Raw genomic sequence first — 20,811 nt, 5'->3', positions numbered from 1 at the left:
TCCTGGCGGACGCCTGTTGATGTCATGCAGGACCTCCAAGTGGGCGCCGCCGCACCTGCTGCACTTCTTCTTCAAGCGGCACTCAGCTGCCATATGGCTGCGCGCGCAGCGGAAGCAGCGGCGGTGGTCTTTGATCCACTGACTCACCTCGTCCGTGGTCAGCTTCCCGAAAGTGTCGCATTGATACAGCCGATGTTCCCCTTCACAGTACTGGCATTCAATCTTCCACTCCTCTTTCGTCGAGGGGGTGTTGTGGTTCTTGTGCTGCGGTACTGATTCGGCTTGGTGCATAACGGTCACCGACCGGCGGTTATCATTTGATCCCCGAGGTCCTGGTCTTGGGCTTGGTCCACTCCATACGAACGTGTCCAGTCGTAGGCTGCTGACTTCTCTCGCGAGGAAGTCAGATAAGTCTAGGAGGGATGCCTCTGGGCCGTTGGGGTCGCGGTGGTCTCTCTGCCGCCGAAAACGCTCTTGTCGGGCGGGAGGGAGCTTCTCTAATATCCTTTCTACATTAGAGTTAGCGTACAGTTCGTATATCCCTTTTTCCTTTTGGGACCCCAGCATCCCTACCAGGGACTGTACCTTGATAGAGAGGTCATCTAGTGCTCTGTTGTCTCTGGCTGGGGGGAGACGGTCGATGTCTCTTATCTCTTGTATCACGTAGTCCCATATGCGTCCATAACGTTGGTCGAGGGCTACTAGAGCCGCGGTGTATGGGGTACTTGAGTTGGAATATGCCAGCGCTATATTATGCGCTCTGGGCACCTTCGGGTGCTTGAGTAGGATAGCATTCTTGTACGTCTCATCGGGGACATCGGACATCATTGTCTCTAAGCACATTCGTAGCTCTGTGTACTGTGCTCTGTTCTCGTGTGTGAAGTCCGGGAACGTCGGTGTGCCCAGGTACGATGCCATGGATGGCTGGCACATCGGTGAGCGTTGGGGGAGAGGCCTCCTGGGCGAGTCTCCCCGTACGTGTCGTCGTGGGCTGGTACTTGGTGGGTACCAGGGGTCGGGTACCCAGGTGCTGTTCCTCGGTGCGTCAAACTCACCCGTGAGTTGAGTCGGGGGTTTGTAGCGCAGTGCCTCGGGGCTGACGTCTGGGCTGTACTGGGCCTCCTGGTCCAGAGTACATTGCTGCTGGTCGGCTTGACATTCCTCCTCTTCCTCTTCCTCTTCCTCTGCTAAGTCCTGGAGTCTTCTAGTCAGTCTCTCGGCGACGTAGGCCGGTTCTTCCCGGTTGCTGGGTCTCGTATGGACCGGCCGGGGAGGGGGTTCGGAGACGTGGACAGGATCCTCCTGTTGGCGGGGTCCCGGGTCGCTTGGTCGGGTAGGGGAATGTGTCCTAGACCCTTGTCGTGATGATCTCCGGGAGCTCCGTGCGGAGAGAGGGGGTGTCGCCATGGCAATCAATTTGTCCATCATCTGCGCCTGCAGCCGGTCGCGCTCTGCCTCGCGCTGGGCATGGGCGGCGTCGCGCACTGCTTCGCGCTGGGCATTGGCGGCGTCGTGCTGTGCATTGGCGCTGGCATGGGCGGTGTCGCGCTGTGCATTGGCGGCGGCGCACTGTGCATCGGCGCGGCTTCTTTCAATGTTCTCTTCCGTCTGAAGGCGTCTGGTCTCCAGTCTTATGCGATCGTCTTCACTCCTTTGTTGCGCCTGGAAGCGCTCTCGCTCGGTTGCAGCGTGTTCACGCTCGCTGAGGGCTTGCGCTTGGAGTTGCGCGTGAAGGCGCTCTCGTTGGTCTGCAGCTTGTTCGCGCTCGCTCGTCTGTTGCGCTTGAAGTCGATCGCGTTCGGTGGAGGCTGCCAGGGTGGCGATGAATGCCTGTGCCAGCATCTTGTCCGCTTCGCTGGGGGAAGACACCGGCGGAGGTGATCGGCTTCTGGCAGTGCTCGTTGGAGATCCGTTCTCCTGTCGCGCTCCGAGGAGGTCCATCTCCTGGGTGTGCGTCTCTTCTGGTAGTGGGTCGGGTTCCGTCCCTGGAGCGCTTTCTTTATCCTGGAGCGTTGGCGTTGTCGGGGGGTAAAGTCATGTCATGTCCCTCCTGGTCCCCCCCGTGAGCTTGGTCAGTTACGTTAGAACCCACTAGGGTCTCTACTGGCAGGGTCGCCTGGTCGGTAGGGTTTGACATACTTTGGCTATCCGCTTTACTTATTTTATCCGCCTTTAACGTCTGTATAAAGCTAGGTAGTAGACTGGCAGCGTAGTCCTCTAGGTAAGAAGGTGGCTGCCGTCTGCGCGTCGGGCGTTCTAGCTTAGGAGAGCCGTTTGTGGAGTGTTCACCGCTGGCCATGTCAATATTAATATTATATTAATATTACGCTAATTACCATCCGGCTCGAAGGACCAATTGTAACTGAGGGGTACAATTCCCTGACTGTATTAAATAAGTATGGTATCATTAAACCACTACTGCGTTATGTACATTACTACTGGCCATACAGTACACAGGTATATGAGATGAACACACCCACAATAACACGGCTTCACAAGAAATACTGTTTTAGAAGAATATTTATTAGCAGCACGAAGATTATCTTACATTACTTATCAAGATTGAGAGTTGCGCTTGTAAGGCGAAGAATGTGCATGAATAGGTCAAGAGCGTAAGTCCATGAGAATATTACGCAGGAGATAATTAATACCACCTGTATCATAAGAATTATATATGGTACACTAGTAGATTAGCTGGAGATACTAAAGGGGTCCCTCCGGTTGTAAGCCAGCAGGGGAGAGGATTTGTCGGTCGCAGAAAGTCTGGGTCAACGAGGAATAAGGAGACTCCAGGTACAGGAGACAGTGCAATAATCCCTTGATCCGTAGACGAACAACAGCTATTCTCCGGTATGCAGTGCCGCATGGAGGAAAGCTAGCCAGCCTCAGAGTACTAGAGGCGGGCTCGACGTGGTGCTCCTCACAGGGTAAATCCCACACAACAGTGGGTGTCGACGATTCTCCGCTCCAACAGCTACAGGACCAAAGCAAATATAATCCAGCCGAAAAGGGCTCTGTAGTCGTCGGTGTAGGTTATCCAGTGTACATATCCACACGGTTCTCGTCTAGGGCTCCTCGGATGACGGCACCAGGTTAAGCCGCCCAGCCTGGATAAGCACACTAGCTCGGTACGATGAAACGTTGGTAATGCTGGTCACTGTAGAACGGTAGCCGCACGATACACTATACATAATGGACTATTACTTAATAATAGAATAGGTCGAACTCGACGATCCAGCGTTAAACTCTGACACTTCAGCTATCAATTCGCACGCGGTCTCAAGGCTCTATTTCGGGGCAAAACGGGCCCACTTCACAGCACGTTGTATCGTGGTGTGAGGCTTCAACTTATTGGTTAACTCGTTTGAGGGTAACTTGACTTTAGGCTAAGTGCTGCTGTATCCACCTGCGCCGTATTTATACGTACGGTGAATAATCTAGTGCCAACCTCATTTCTGTCTCGTATTCCTGCGCAAACCGGGCATGTTCAGGCATGTCTTAGCGGTGACTTTGAACTAGACATTGGGGGGTATGATCCTAGGGGATCGCTTCTGATAACAAACTATCATTACACATGGGCAAAACAGAGTCCATTCTCTTCGGTTCAAATAACAAACTCAGCAAGACCGACGGCTTCTCAGTTACAGTGGGTGACAATATTGTCACAAGGAAAGATGAAATTACCTACCTGGGTTCCATCCTAGAGGCTAATCTCTCCTGTGACAAAATGGCATCCAATGTAATAAAAAAAGTCAACCAACGAACTCGATTCTTGTACCGGATCTCCTCTCTGGTAAACAAGAACACCCTGAAGACTCTGGCAGGAGCACTCATTCAGGGGTACTACGACTATGCTTGCACCTCATGGTACCAAAGCACCTCAAAGGCGCTAAAAACAAAATTACAAACATCTCAAAACAAACTGGTCAGACTACTGCTTGACCTTACTCCTAGAACCCACCTCACCCCTGCCCACTTTGACAACCTAGGATGGCTTAGAGTAGACAACAGAGTACAACAACTTGCAATGGGCCTGGTCTACAAGATACACTACACGACCAAGGTACCCATGTACATGTCAAAATACTTCCCAAAGGTCAGTGAATACCACGATCACAACACCAGAGGGAGCTCCACAAATCATGTTAAACCCAGATTCGGCTCAAATAAGGGACTAAACACGTTTCGCAATTATGCCACATCAATGTGGAACGCCCTACCCAAAGCTGTAAAGGAATGTGGATCACTACCCACTTTCAAAACCTCTCTCAAGGGACACCTACGGGAGACTGCAATTCAACACTGGCCCCTGTAAATATCCTAACCCAACCCCCTCCAATGTACAGTCATTTACCTAGTATGGTTTTGTCAATAGTTCAATGTACAATTGTGTTTGTTTGTACAGTGTCTCCCCCCCCCCCCCCCCTCAATGTACAGTGTTACTTGTTTATACAGTGTGCCCCCCGGCCCCCCCCCCCCCCAACCACCTCCAATGTAAATTACCCAGTATGGTTGTCAATATCCCAATGTACCCAACCCCCCCCACCCAACCTCCTCCAATGTACAGTTTCTACGTCAAATGTATATACTCCCTTTTCTTGACTCCTTCTGTATCACAAACAGTACTGTATTTGCAAATCTGGTATGTCATAAATGTATAGATGTAGCAGTACTGACTATCTGTATGTCATGTATGTCATATATGTCTATATGAATTGAAAATGGGGGACCCTGATGGAAACAAGACAAACGTCTTTCTCAGGTCTGCATCCCCTTAACAATTGTATGTATTGAGCCGTACTGTATTGTACCCATTCTGCAATCTGTTAAATAAAGTTTTCATTCATTCATTCATTCCAATAGGAGAACGAATATTATGGTCTGTCCTGTACCAGGTAAAGGGATATTCCGTGTATATGTACAAAGAATATACAAGGGATATCAGACGATATACAAATATTATACATGGGATCTCAAGCAATAAATATATATATTCGGTTTAATCTGACCCTTTGTAACAGATGGCAATCCCAAATTTTTTCCACTATTTTAAGGCGTACACTTTAAGACCACTGACAACCTGGTTTGAACCCCAAGCATCAGTATCCTGGAGAAATTTAGAAGTAAATATAGTAGCACCACAGAGACTGCAGGACATAGTATACACCAAAATATCAATTAAGCAATGCGAACTGAAATTTGGCCCCATAATTACACATGTGATCCGGATATGGCGTGAAACACAAAAAAAATATTCTAATCCACATAAATGGCATAATCATACTCCCTTATTCAATAACAATGCACTCCTGATTAGAAAACGACCTATAAGATTCCCTAGATGGGAAAAGCAAGGCATACATACATTAGGAGATGTTTTCAACAAACAGGGTATTTGTAGCTATGATGAAATAGAAAAAAAGTTTAATCTCACCGGTTCCACATATCTTTTTTACGCACAATTATTGTTATGTTTGAAGACTCATGGTGTTCCATTAAGGATAAATGAAAAAAGTAGTAGAACGCGCTCACCTCACTAGACTTGACACTGGGTGCTGTAACCTCTGATATCATACATAAAAAATAGGGAAACAATGTCCAGGCACGCACTCCAGGTTTTTCCAAATTTATTGGCAGCCTGTAATCATGACATTTCGGTGTGAACACACCTTCTTCAGAATGGCTTGTTCCATTAAGGATACCAATTGCACACCACAGATACCACAAATTTTTCTATGAAAGAGAGACATCGAGAGGTTTTGTATCAGATCTTTATCATCAATTACTAACGGCTTCGTATGAAACCCTCCACCTAGACTCTGTTTGGAGGAGGGATATACCAGACCTAGAAAAAGATTTTGATTGGCAAGAAGCCTGGGCAAATGTTCGACTTGCATCAAGGAACCCGGACCATCAACAAATCAATCTTAACTATATTCATAGGACATACTTGACTCCTATAAAACTGAACAGAATGGGTCTTAAACAAGACTCCAAATGCTCTTTATGTACAAATGGGGACGAGGGGACATTTATGCACATGTATTGGGACTGCCCACCAGTTAAGATATTCTGGGAAGAAGTGACCCAGCAATTATCAAATCTCTTAATTCTGAATATACCTGTACACCCCTCTATATTACTGCTGAATGATGTTTTTGAATATGCAGTACCTATACAACAAAAGAGATTGGTTTTATCTGGTATTACAGTGGCTAAAAAACTGATAGCATCACGATGGTTTCAACCGGAAAGAATGTGCCGAAAGGTCTGGATTCTTACATATCTCGATGTGATTTATCTAGAAATATCTACAGCAAGAATTTTGGGTCTCAATGAATCCAAATTGACAATGTGGTTAGAAGTGGTGGAGAGAATAAAAGCTAGCATTTAATGGTAGTGTTTGGTTAGGAGCGAAGGATAATGGATGGATTATCCATGGGGGGGTCCAGGGCGGGGGGTGCGAGCAAGAGCATATGTGTGTAGGGGAATAGATAGCAGGTATTAGGGGTATATCTTGTATAAGACATTTATCCAAACGATGAGTTAACTGATGTACACTGTTTTACAATGCTTGTATATCTAATCGTGTGTTGTCATGTTTGTTTAAAAAATAATAAAAAAATAAAATACAAAAAAATAAAATTATATTATTATTATTTTTTTATTATGTTGTGGGACTTGTACAGCACTTTGTTCAACTTTGTCAGTGCTGTAAAGTTTAAACCTTTTTAAATCTTAAGACAAACAAAAAAATGAAATATTGTAAGCCGTCATTTGAGGCTTTATAAAAGCAGCACAATGAACACAAATCTGTCAGTGCCGAGTCCGACCTCATCTTAAATAACAAACAGCATTGCTTGTTGTAGTTAACAAAGAGAGGCAGAGTTGATTTTGCAACAAAAAAAATAGATTTTCTTTTTCTTTTTAATATATTCGATTTTTATTTTCATATTCGAATCCCATGCCCATCAAACGAAGCTTCGAAGTATTTAAGACAGCCCTAGAGATGTCACTGTTCAGCTTGAGGGAGGTGCCTTTGTAATCTGTCATCGTTCTGAGGCCCTGCCACATACCTCTAGAGTCAGCCTGTTCATATTGAAGTTCAATTTTATCCCTGTAGCGCCATTTTGCCTCTATTACTGTCCTCCTTACGTTGTATCTCACCGCCTTGTGGTCATTCATGTTGCCTGTCACAAGCCCGTCGTTGTATGCTGGGGTGCTAATTGTGGTAGAGGGGATTGTTTCTTCTACCAAAGTACAAACAAAGTCTAGCACTGTTTCCGTGTAGTCATTAATATTGTCTGTGTTGTCGCACACTCCATTCTGTACATTCAAGTGCAAACTGGAGCGTCTCTTCACGACTGACTCCACAGTCCGGCGCTTAACCTCTTGCGTTACTACAGGGGCGCGCTTGAGACTTTGTCTGTACTCCGGTTGTTGTGAAGGATCAGATTAAACCGAATATGTATATTTATTTATATATATATATTTAATTGTATTTGTATATCGTTTGATATCCCCTGTATATTCCTTGTAAAATATGCATTGAATATCCCCGTTTCTACTAAACAGCCCATAATAGTTTCATTCTACCATTGGACTAGAACCTGGCGCCAGGTTGCCATACCCCTAGGTTCAAGTTCAATCGTGCCGCCTAACATGTCGAGGCAGCCCCCGGTTCCGCGCAGTAATATGCCGGGCGAAATACGTGTGGTACTATTTGTTCATAGCGCATATATATATGACGCTCGTAAAGTAGAATTTTCCTTTAGTCCAGTTCTTTACCCTCCAACAGAGTGACAGACGCAAAAGCCTCCCCACGAAGCACGTGCGGTGTAGTAGGGCCTACTTGGCCCAGAATAGACATTGAGATATCGTGTAGATTAATAGTTGAATGGTCATAGTTTGGCACCATACCGTCGAGTTGGACGTATTCTATTAAGCTAATAATAGTCTATTTATGTATGGTGCATCGTTCGGTTCGAGTTCTACAGTTATCAGTACCCCCATCGTTCCTGACGTTATCTGGACGCTTATCCAGGCTGGTCAGACCCCTAGTGGTGATTGCATCCGAGGAGCTCCGGGTCAAGAGCGACTGGACCTGTATATTGGATTACTCTACCCGACGACGGCGAGCCTTCCACGGCTCTTGGATTATGCTTTATGTGCTTTGATTATTCCATGGATAAAGGCCAACACTGTCGAGTGTTGGAATTACCCCCCGGAGAGGACTACAGGTGAGGCGGCGCTCTACACGTGAGGTCGCACCACGTCTCTCCGTTGTGGACCGGCAGATACCGTTCCACAGAGGGTCCAGCTGTGTTCGTCTACGGCCCGAGGTTCTGTGGGCACTGGGTCTAAGACTTTGGATTCTCCCAAGACACCGTCGGCCAGATGGGATACCGCCAGCGACTTCTCTAACCCCCCCCTCCTACGGTCTTACAACCAGCGGGACCCCCCCCCCCTTAGTGTATCCAGCTATAATTATTTAAGTACTATCGCTATCGTTTCCTAAATATTCCAGGTTGTATACTTACTCCCTGCGCAACCAGAGATTGGACATTCAATGTTGATTTACCTACGAATACTCATTTGCCATAAAAGTGCATACTTAACATTTCAAATCATAAATGTAATTAAGTGAATATTGTGTACACCCTTTGCTGTATTAAATATTCGATTTGGTCCATTTGTGTTGGTTCGTTTCATCAGGTGGGAAAGTGTTCATCATACTTATATCTTGTACTGGGTGGCCAGAAGTTAAAGTACATGAGGTAGTGGTATTAAATATCATATCTAACAATACAGTCAGGGAATTGTACCCCTCAGCTACACCGGTAAAAGAAAGATGGCGTCATGATCTGATTTGCCGAATGCACTAGCAGCTTGAGACTTGTACCCGTTCTTAAATTGCGAGTAGCAATGGTCTAGGATATTCCCGCCTCTGGTGGAACAAGTCACATGCTGATAGAAATTTGGCAACACTTTCCTCAGATTAGCACTATTAAAATCACCCGCAACCACAATAGCAGCGTCAACGTTAGCTGTTTGGAGTTTGTTTACCTCGTCGTGAAGAACTGAAAGTGCCGCTCCCGTGTTTGCGTGGGGGGGAATATACACTCCAATCAAAATGGCCGACGTTAATTCTCTCGGAAGAAAGAATGGTCAGCACTTTATGGCTATGTACTCCAGGTTTGGGGAGCAGTGGTTCGAAAGCTCCTTCACGTTGCCTGGATCACACCAGTTGTTGTTAATAATCTTTTTTTTTTATCTACTTTTTCTCCCATTTTTCTATTTTTCTCCCATCCCAATTTCGTATTGTCCTATTCTACCCTCCCCTGTCTCAAACGCTGTTAGGCCATGCCTCCCACAGGTCGGCTGCAATGTGGACCAAGCCTTGCATCACGTGTCCCCTCCGGTACACAAGGAGGCAGCTGTCGCATCTTTTCACCTGAACAGCGCGATCTCTCAGCGGCGAGGGTCTGCGTGGAAGGGACCCTCGTTGCTTCCCGATTCTGCTGTGCAGGCGCACCAACCGACCTGTAGGAGTCGCTGTCCACAACGTCCGATCCCCACCCACCAGCTTCCCACCCCCTAATACTGCCAATTGTATTAGTATGAACGACCAGCCAATCTGGTAGCAATGCCGGGAGCTGGGCTCGAACCCAGCATCTCCTGCATTAGTGGCGAGCGCCTTGCCCACTGCGCCACTTAGCCGCCCTAGTTGTTGTTAATCATGAAGGCTATTCCACCCCCCCCCCCCCCCCCCCCCCGTTTCTTTCCGGATTCTTCCTCTGTGCTGTCTTTACGGTGAATGAAGAAGTGATCGGCCGGTTGAATGGCGTGGTTTGGGATGTCCGGCGTCACCCACGTCTCGGTGAAGCAGAGAACATTACAGTCCCTCCTAATGTCTCTTTGGAATTGAATCCTTGCTCTGATGTCGTCCAGTTTATTTTCGATTGATTGCACATTGGCCAACAATATGCTGGGCAATGGCATTTTTTGTGCCTCCTGGTTCTCAGTCTGTTTCGGACGCCTGCTCTCCTTCCTCGCCGTCTCCCCCCTTCCTTGTGTGGGCCGATGCCTGATCCTGTTTTACCCAAGATCTCAGCAGGCCATTGTTGTTGTTCAGCGATCCGATCCAGAGAGCAATCCAGTTGGTAAATTTCTCTTAATCCGATGTCGATGAGTGACTGACGATCATACACATTAAATGCACCAACAGTTGGTACAAACAAAACTCTTAAAACTATAAATATTAACAAAAGTAAGCACAGTCTCGTCGGAGCACACAGAGAGGCAGCCGGACGTAGCAGCGGCATCTTTATTTATTTATTATTTATTTATATATATATATTTTTTTTAGCCTATCTTTTTTTTGTCTACTTTTTCTCCCCATTTTTCTATTTTTTCTCCCATCCCAATTTCGTATTATCCAATTCTTCCCTCCCCTGTCTCGAACGTTGCTAGACCATGCCTCCCACTGGTCGGCTGCAATGTGGACGAAGCCTTGCATCACGTGTCCCCTCCGGTACACGAGGAGGCAGCCGTCGCATCTTTTCACCTGTACAGCGCGATATCTCAGTGGCAAGGAGTAACGCGTGGGAGGCTCACGCTGCCCCCGATACTTCCTGATTCTGCTGTACAGGCGCACCAACCAATCTGTAGGGGTCGCTGTCCACAACGTCTGATCCCCACCCACCGGCTTTCCCACCCCCTAATACTGCCAATTGTATTAGTATGAACGACCAGCCAAGCCGGAAGCAACACCGAGAGCTGGGCTCGAACCCAGCATCTCCTGCGTTAGTGGTGAGTGCCTTGCCCACTGCGCCACTTAGCCGCCCTTTTTTTAGCCTATCTTAAAACAGCTAGGCTAGTGGTCAGTATACACTTCCATTAATTTGTGCTAAACTAGGCTAGATGGATTGCAGCCGGATAGCTTTCTACTGAACGCACAGAGAGGAAATTGGTATCTATCTTCTTGTCTGACTCTGGAAAAGATGGTAATCGCATGTTAGTTGTTTCAGTGCTTCCCAAAGGGGTCTAGGGACACTTGAGGGCGTTTGAAGGGGCTTCAGTTGGTCCTGAGCAAAGTGACAAATTCTGTTGAATTTCAGTATTATATCATTCAAAGAGAGAATGTATAAGAATACCTGCTTTTGATCATAGATGTCCCTCTATAAACTTATCTCACTGCATGTAGTTTATGCATTCAGTTATATGTAGTAAATAATATCCAACACATATCTTCTCATGAAATGCCTGGAACAAAATCGTATTAAATGGGCATTCGTGGGGTAACGACTCGACAATCTTTGTGGGTCCTTGGAATGAGAAGGCTTGGACATAGGTGTTAACTTAGCATTGTTATAGCGTGCGTACACACTAAACAGAAAAAAGGCAGCTACCTGACAAGAATGTTGCTCAGAAAAAGCAAGCTGCTGTATGACAAGAGCTCAATGACGACATTACCTGGTGCCTTGATAGAGATAGATGGTGTAGTAACAGTTCAGCTGGATTTTCTGGTTATATCCTGCAATTTCTTCATTGTCAAAGTCGTCTCTTTCTTCCACATCAATTGAATCTTGGAAGGATGATGTCTGGGAGGTAAACATTGCTACCTTTGCACGTAGCTAACGTTAGTAGCCGTCTAAAACCAGTAATATAAGAATTATTATTCTAGGTCAACAATGATAGATTATAGAATGTCCCCGTTATTTATCTAGGATATCACTACGATGCAGATTTAAATGGTAAATATGTAATGCCATACATGTGAAAACGCTCAAATACACAGATCAGCTGTCAAGTAAACTGTTTATTTTTGCGTCCTTTCTCGCGCATGCGTGATTATTGTTCTGTCTGTACGTCTAGGAAAAGTAACCGGGTATAACATCGATTTCACATATCAGTTCCAGACGCAATTAAGATCAAGGCGGTTAACGTGACGAATATTTTTGTGGGCGAATTTTCATTATTCAAATGTGGTTACGTTAATCGATCATTATATATTTAAAAAATAAAAACTGTGGGATACGTTCCAAATAAATATATGGTATTGCGTCAATGCAATAGGGGATATCTGCAGAGCCGCAAGCCCAACGTCTGGGCGGTCAAACAGAGTACAAGCCCCGAAGCCCCGCCCAGACGTTGGGCTTGCGCCTCTGCAGATATACCCTGGCCTACTCCGTCAATGGCGTCCCGCAAGCGTTCAGGCGAATGCGTCTCTACTTTCCGTAGCTGCATTTCTGCAGACCCCTCTCTGATTGGTTGAGCCCATTTCTGCAGACCCCTCTCTGATTGGTTGAGCGATAAGACCACCGTAACACTTCCGGGATTCTGAAATCAGGGAGGAGATTGCGGGGGCCCGGGGGGTCAAATGAATGAATGTGGACGAGAGCCGTGATGTAAGTGGTTGCCGATACGGCTGTGGGGGTGCTAGAGACATGATCGAATAGACGTTTATGCGCCTCGCTCTCCTGAACACGGCGTGACCCATAACTAATCGATCAGAACTAAATCGGCAGAGAAAAAGCCTGTTTTAAAGCACCTATTCCGCATGGACATGCGCAGAGTGCCCATGGAGTCTGGACGACGCGAGATGACGCTCGAATGAATGTGGACTGTTCTATCAGAGGGGGGAGCTTCGGTGGTCATGTAAGTGGCTACAGACCGCTGCACTTAAATATAATATAAATATTAGTCTACCTGGAGACTCAATGAGGTAATTGTAGATGTCGCCATAAGACGCGTCTGGCCATTTAGTGGGATAATTTTTTCATTATCCTGTTCGGCTGAAAGGACATTGGCCACCGAAGCTCCCCCCTCTGATAGAACAGTCCACATTCATTCGAGCGTCATCTCGCGTCGTCCAGACTCCATGGGCACTCCTAGGTGCTTTAAAATGGGCTTTTTCTCTGCCGATTTAGTTCTGATCGATTAGTTATGGGTCACGCTGTGTTCAGGAGAGCGAGGCGTATAAACGTCTATTCGATCATGTCTCTAGCACCCCCACAGCCGTATCGGCAACCACTTACATCACGGCTCTCGTCCACATTCATTCATATGCACCCCCGCAATCTCCTCCCCGATTTCAATGTAACGCGGAAGTGTAGTGGTCTATAGTTTCCCAACAGGAGTAAAGTCTAGGCTGGTAAAGCTATGCCTCCTAAAATGTGAATCGGAAATACAGAAATACCGGCTACAGGCTTTCCGGTTTCCGGGCACCCCCTGATCTGTTTATAGTCCCCAGCTAAACAAACAACAAGCAGGTCTGTCAGCCTGTCGAGGGAGGCGATAACGAGGTTGTTTCTGGGGGGAATACATTTTCATGAGCACCGTGTCGTGATTTCAGGGACTTCCTACCTGATTCCCACTTTCGGCCGTAGTGCTTTGATAAAGCTGGGAACAAGGTTAAGTAAAGTCTGGAACGCACCACAGCCTGTCACAAGCAGTAGAGATGTGTCGGCGCAATCCAAAGTGACATTGACCACCAGACTCTTTCTCTTAAGGCATTAACTGGGTTAATTAATATAAATGTTATATTGTAAGTTATTGTAACTGTCTAGTTACACATGGGTTCCGAAACATGTATTAGGCGAGTCAATCTATGAAAAAAAAGCACTTAACCCAAAAAAAATTGATACAAAAGGTTTTTCGATGGATTCCGATAGTATTGGGCGTGCTAAATAACATACTAAAAGTCGACCAAAATCGACCCCCCCGAAAGCCGCCATTTCCAAGATGGTGTCCCAGATGGCGGTGGAGATATTAAAATGGCTATATCTCAAATTGAGAATATGGTGCAAAGGATTTCTCAACTGATTCTGGTACCTCTGGGCATGTTCACTAACATACTAATCTAGGAAAATACACCTTCCAGAAAGGCTTAATTTTCAAGATGGCGTCCAAAATGGCGGCAGACCAAGCTTAAAATGGCTATATATCTCAATAGAAAAAAATATATAACTATATTGCTGCAGACAATGTAGATCATAATATTCTAACAATTGATAGGAAAGGGACAGTTCATGGGATGGGCATGATAGCTGCCTTGACACCAGGACAGAAGACAGACCAAAGGATTCCGAGGTTCAGAATTAATGAACTGAATCTTGTGCAGAGGTCAAAAGTTGTGATAATAGATTATCACTTTGCCAAACACTTTTGCAGAGACACCACATTTAAAGAACTTCCAAGACTCGCAGAATGTAACAAGATGGTTGATCTGCTTTGGGAGTTATCGTTCAATTTCAAACAGCCTGCACCTGGTTGGCAGGGGATGATGCACATTATTCATAAGGGAGATGAACATCCAGGGCAGTCTTCAGTGAGATACTTACCAATGATAGACATGTACTCCGGAGACAAAACATGCATTCTGTCAACACTGGAGTTCATTTGTGGTCTGGCATCCAAACACCACCTTGCCCCAGTAGTTACATTTGACCAACCCCTATATTGGAAAGCAGCAGAGATAATCCTAGATTCACCACAGTGCAGTCACCTCAAGTCCTTTGTCCTGCTCCTAGGAGGATTTCACACATTTATGAATTTGCTAGGAGCAATTGGTACACTGATGGACGGTACAGGACTTAAGGACATTCTAGGGGTAGTCTATGGGGAGAACTCAGTAGCCCATATGATGACAGGCAAATCAGTTCAGAGAGCATTCCGTGGCCATCTTCTGGTTGACAAATGTTTTAACCGCATGATAATATCAGAAATGGTAGATGATAGTCATGAATTTGCAGCAATGGTTGAACAGTCTGAAGCAATGTATACCTCAATAGTTAAGGGTGAAATGCCATTGGAAACCGTGTTCACATCAGAGACCCTCATTACAATAAATGAAGAGCTGGGAAAAAGGAAGATGGAACTGTGTGCTAGATCCAAAACTAGTCAGTTGTGGCTAAATTACCAACACATGTTAGAAGTTGCTAGGTCACTGATAACAGCAGATCGCACAGGTTCCTGGCTTTTGCACCTACGCGCTGTTTCTGAATACATGCCGATATTCGCTGCGGCTGGGCATTACAATTACTTGAAATTGGCACACTTTTATGTCCAAGAGATGATCGTCAGCTTCACATCAACCACCCAGATGTCTTCAGACAATTTGAAAAGGGTTTTCATGTTATCCGTCGCAGCAGCCAATCATGGGCAGGCCTCAGCTCAGATCTTGTAATCGAAACAACATTGATGAGGTCATTGAAGACTACAGGAGGGATGACACATGGAAGTGGAATGACCGACAATCAGAGATCCCTTTGGACAATGTCAAAGGGCATAACATCAGAGTATAACACCGCAATGCAGGAGTTCTCAAACCAGACATACACAACATCAGAACAGCACAAGGATTCAACAGAGGCAAGGATGAAACAGGATGCTGCTGACCTGGAGAAGATCATTTCAAAACTTGCTATATGTTCACCTTTCTCTCCAGACTCTTCTTTAAGGAATGTTGTTACAGGTGTTGTCGCTGAGGATGGAGTGAACGTGCATGATTATGACTCTGTTGGACGCAACATCATGCACAAAATGATCGGACAGCCGGCATTCACATTTTCATTTAGTAGAAAGGATAAAGCCATAACCCTTGGACAAAAATCGTCTATCAAGGTTGCTCCTGATCGAATCATTGATTCTGCACTTCTTTTTCAACGTTTCCTTATTGTCTCCCAAACTGGAGAGCTGTCATTGGAGGAGGTTATGCGTTACGAACTCAGTCCTTTCCCTCCTGCCCTCTTTGAAGCCGGAAACGTCTTCCGCAAAGCTGATAAACCACAACTAGCGCACGCGATCTGTGATCATGCAAGTGATGCAATCCTAGATTCTGTACCAGAAACGGAGCATTATGTTCTTGATGGTGGTTCACTCCTTCACCGAATACAATGGAAGCACGGACAAAGCTATGGTAAAATTGCACAGTCATATGCAGACTTCACCATCCAACATTATGGCTCAGCTACAACCATTGTGTTTGATGGCTATGAGGATGGGCCATCCATTAAAGACAACACACATCAAAGAAGAGGAAACAATATTCATCCCATTGTCAACTTCACTGCTGAGACAGAGTTCTCAGGTAAGAAGGAGGAGTTCCTGTCAAGAGATCTGAATAAACAGAAACTGATCCACATGATAAGTGATGAACTGAAAGAACGGGATTGCACTGTGGTCAATTCACTTGGAGATGCTGATGTAGACATAGTAAGGGCCGCAGTGGGATCATCTCTTCTTCACACCATGACGCTGATTGGAGAAGATACTGATCTCCTCGTCTTACTTCTTTACTATGCACAGAGAGATAGCAAGGGCCTTTATTTCAGATCAGACAAGTCGAAAGTTGATGGCAGTTTTAAAGTGTACGCCATATACCATTTGAAAGAAGTACTCGGACAGGATGTGTGTTCTCAGTTGCTGTTCATCCATGCTGTGACTGGCTGTGACACAACTTCCCGGATCTTCGGAGTTGGCAAAAAGACAGCATTCCAAAAACTTGTAAAAGGGGATCCTGTCCTTCAGGCTTGTGCCAATGCATTCACTGTACCAAACCAGACAACAGATGTGATCGATGACCTTGGGTGCCAAGCAATGGCTGTCTTTTTTGGTGGAAAGTGCACTGATTCGCTTGCAAAAATGAGATATAACATTTTCAGCAAGAAGGTTGTCTCAGCTTCATCAACGGTAACGCCTGAACGTCTACCACCAACTGAATCTGCTACCAAATTCCACTGTCGTAGAGCATACTACCAGGTCATGGTCTGGATGGGAACAGATGATGGTATAGATGCTCTAGACTGGGGCTGGAACCTGCAGGACAATAGATTTGTCCCACTCATGTCAACAATGAATGCTGCTCCAGACAGTCTCTTGAAGGTCATTCATTGTAACTGTACCACTGCCTGCAAGACACTTCGCTGCTCATGCAGAAAATATGGACTACCTTGTACTACTGTCTGTGGACCATGTCAACTTCATGAATGTGACAATCCACATAACAAGTTTCTCCCAGAGGATCCTGAAGATGATGATGAGTAGGCCTAAAGACCACAATAAGTGGGTAATTTATTTTGTGTTCAACACCAAAGCCAGCTTTCTAGGTTGAATATAATAACCAATTTTAATTTTAGCCAAAATAAGCTACAGGCAGCCATTTTGATGATGCAAATGATGCATTCCTAGCAGATATATTTAGCTAGATATTTTGCTTGTTATTAATGTATAGAGGTGCCAGAATCAGTTTATAAATCCTTTAGAAATGTTTTCCCATTTGAGATACAGGCATTCTATGCTCCCAGTCGTCATTTTGGACACCATTTTGAAAATTAAGCCTCTTCGGAAGGTGTATTTCCCTAAAACTTTAGTATGTTCCTAAGTATGTCTAGGGGTACTTGGGGTACCAGAATCAAATGACAATCATTTATATAATTTTTATATTGACATATATATAGCCATTTTAAGCTTGGCCAGCCGCAATTTTGGACGCCATCTTGAAAATGAAGCCTTTCTGGAAGCCTTTGCACCATTTTCTTAATTTGAGATATAGCCATTTTAATCGCCCCGGCGCCATCTGGGACGCCATCTTGGAAATGACGGCTTTCGGAGTGGTCGATTTTGGTCAACTTTTAGTATGTTATTTAGCACGCCCAATACTACCAGAATCCATTGAAAAACCTTTTGTATCAATTTTTTTGGGGTTAAACCATATATTGACTCGCCTATATGTTCCAGGCTGCAATTAAAACTTTGAATCTGAGAGTGTTGGACCGGCTTCCTGCTTTCTTCTAACTGTCTAGTTAGGCATTAACTGTGTTAATCTAAATGTTAGGTATTGTCACACCAGGATCAGTTGGTATGATGAAACACATGTTGAATGAATGAATGAATGAATGAAAACGTTATTAAACAGATTGCAGAATGAGGAGGTGGTGGGGGTTTTGGGCATTTACGGTGGCCAGTTTCGAATTGCAGCCTCCCGTAGGTGCTCTTTAAGAGCGGTTTTGAATGTGGGTAGGGATTCACATTCCTTTACAGCTTTGGGTAGGGCGTTCCACATTGATGTGGCATAATTGCGAAACGTGTTTAGTCCCTTGTTTGAGCCGAATCTGGGTTTAACATGATTTGTTGAGCTTCCTCTGGTGTAGTGGTTGTGGTATTCACTGACCTTTGGGAAGTATTTTGACATGTACAGTACATGGGTACCTTAGTCGTATAGTGTATCTTGTAGACCAGGCCCATTGCAAGTTGCTGTACTCTGTCGTCTACTCTAAGCCATCCTAGGTTGTCAAAGTGGACAGGGGTGAGGTGGGTTCTGGGGGTAAGGTCAAGTAGTAGTCTGACCAGTTTGTTTTGTGATGTTTGTAATCTTGTTTTAAGCGCCTTTGAGGTGCTTTGGTACCATGAGGTGCACGCATAGTCGTAGTACCCTTGAATGAGTGCTCCTGCCAGAGTCTTCAGGGTATTCTTGTTTACCAGAGAGGAGATCCGGTTATTGTGTCTTACTAATAATAACTAATTCCTTGTGTTGTGAAGGGCCAGATTAAACTGAGAATCTACCTTTATTGTTTGATATACTTTGTATATTATTTATATATATACACGGAATATCCCTTTACCTGCGTTCAAACTAGAGTAATATTCGCTCTCCTATTGGACAGCGCCCCCAGGGGCCAGCGCGCAAGCCCCCAACGGCAGGTTCAAAGACAAGTGCAGGCATGTCGGAACATGCCCGGAGTCAGCGTAGTGATACCAGACAAGGACTGAGGTTGGGACTAGATATTCACTTAAGTATAAATACAGCGCAAGGTGCGCACACCGTGCTTAGCTTCGTGTCTTCGTTCAGTACCTTACCCACCTTCACCACGAGTCAACGTGCAGTGAAGTGAGCAACCTTGCGTCTAACAGAGCATTGAGAACCGCGTGCGAATAGAATGGTAAAAGTGTCAGAGTTTAATGAAGTAACGTTGAGTTCGACTTAATCTAATGTGAAGTGAATAGTCGTTCATTTATTGTATATCGTGCGGCCACAGTTCGTTCGTGTGTATCATTACCCAGCGGTTCGTCGTGTCTTTAGCTAGTGTACTTAACCAGGGTGTGTGGCCTAAATACGTCGCCCACACCCGAGGAGTCCTAGGCGGAGAACCGTTGGACATGTACACAGGAGAATCGGCGTCGGCGATTGCAGAACCATTACTAGTTGGATTATATTGATTTGGAACGTGGTACCCGGAGAAGAGCATCGTTGATTTCCACTATCGTTTGGGATTCAACCTCGTGAGGATTACAACTCGGGCCGGCCTCGTGGACGGAGGCTGGCTAGCTGTCATCAATGCTGTCGAGCATTTGGATTACAATTATTACTTTGCTGCTGATCAAGGGATTTACAAGGACCGACTCCTGTACCTGGAGTCTCTTTATTTCTCATTGAATCAGACGGAGTACCCGAACATTCCTCTACCCTCCAGGCCGTACACCCCCGGAGGGAACCCATTGTCTCCCAGCGGTACCAGTGTTGCCCTATCTAGTTGCTACTATACGACAGGTGGTGTCAACTTAGACCCATCGTAGGATTCCTGCTATTCTTAGTGACTCATGCTATTGACTGACTTTACGTATATTCTTCGCCATACAAGCGCAACCCTAATTCTCATTCTGTAACCTAACGTTGCCTAATAATAATAAATTACCCTCAAATACTATTTCTTTGTCAATGCCGTGTTCTTGTGGGTGTTCACCATCTATATTTGATGTACTGTCTGGCCAGTAATTAAAGTACATAACTAGCAGTGGTTTAATCTATCACAATCTTTAATACAGTCAGGGTTTTGTAACCCCTCAGTTACACCTTGGTCAATAGAAGTCTCTGTGATACTTTCTGAATATGATTTGGGAACATCAAATGGGCAGGGTTATAATAGAAGAAAGACAGTGTAAACAATATAATTAACTCTGAATATAATAATGAGGAAAAAGAAACAGGATACACAACAAGGTGCATGAGATGAGGTTATATGTAGAACATGGTACAGTTACAGTAAGTGGGGAGTGGGTCATGGTACAGTTACAGTAAGTGGGGAGTGTAAACACTAAACAGTGAACCCCCTCAATGTACAGTTTCTGACAGCTGGGCTGTGTTGAACTTGTCAAGTGAAATAACGTTATGTGTTGTCACGCAAAATGTGCATAACGTTATGAATAAACCGCGAAATAACATAACGTTATGTTATATACACGCAAAATGTGCATAACGTTAGACGCAGCCGCAACGCTGTAAAGGAATGTGAATCGTACCCACATTCAAAACCGCTCTTAAAGAGCACCTACGGGAGGCTGCAAATCAATTCGAAACTGGCCACCGTAAATGCCCAAAACCCCCACCACCTCCTAATAGACAGTCTCCTCCCCACCGCATGTATATATTCCCTCCCCGCCGTATGTATATTTCTCTCCCACCCACCCACCCCCTCCTAATGTACAGTCCCCTCCCCATCATATATACTCTGTCAGGATCTAGGGGTAACAGTACTGTATATTTGAATACCGTTTATGTCACAAATGTATCAGTACTAAATACCTATATGTCCCTATGCCATACATGTCATGTATGTTGTGTATGTCATAAATGTCTATATGAATTGAAAATGGGGGACCCTGATGGAAACAAGACAAACGTCTTTCTCAGGTCTGCATCCCCTTAACAATTGTATGTATTGAGCCGTACTGTATTGTACCCATTCTGCAATCTGTTAAATAAAGTTTTCATTCATTCATTCAACGACCCGACATTAATTCCAAAGAAGA

General features: G+C 45.2%; 1 protein-coding gene across 2 annotated transcripts in view; it reads right to left on the bottom strand.

The window, feature by feature from the left end:
- The window catches only part of cUnh17orf75 (chromosome Un C17orf75 homolog), a 42,895-nt gene extending 31,051 nt beyond the window's left edge, over nucleotides 1-11,844 (bottom strand). For both annotated transcript variants that reach the window (XM_084328627.1, XM_084328628.1), the window contains exon 1: nucleotides 11,476-11,844. In XM_084328627.1, the coding sequence (XP_084184753.1) occupies nucleotides 11,476-11,618 (143 nt within the window). In that variant the 5' untranslated portion in view covers nucleotides 11,619-11,844. The remainder of the gene's footprint in view (nucleotides 1-11,475) is intronic.
- Nucleotides 11,845-20,811: the final 8,967 nt, after the last annotated feature.

The sequence above is a fragment of the Notolepis coatsorum genome, assembly GCF_963971535.1.
Source record: "Notolepis coatsorum genome assembly, chromosome: 14".
Taxonomy (NCBI): Eukaryota; Metazoa; Chordata; class Actinopteri; order Aulopiformes; family Paralepididae; genus Notolepis; species Notolepis coatsorum.
Note: the sequence above shows the minus strand (reverse complement) of the source record. Positions and strands in the feature narration are given on the sequence as shown.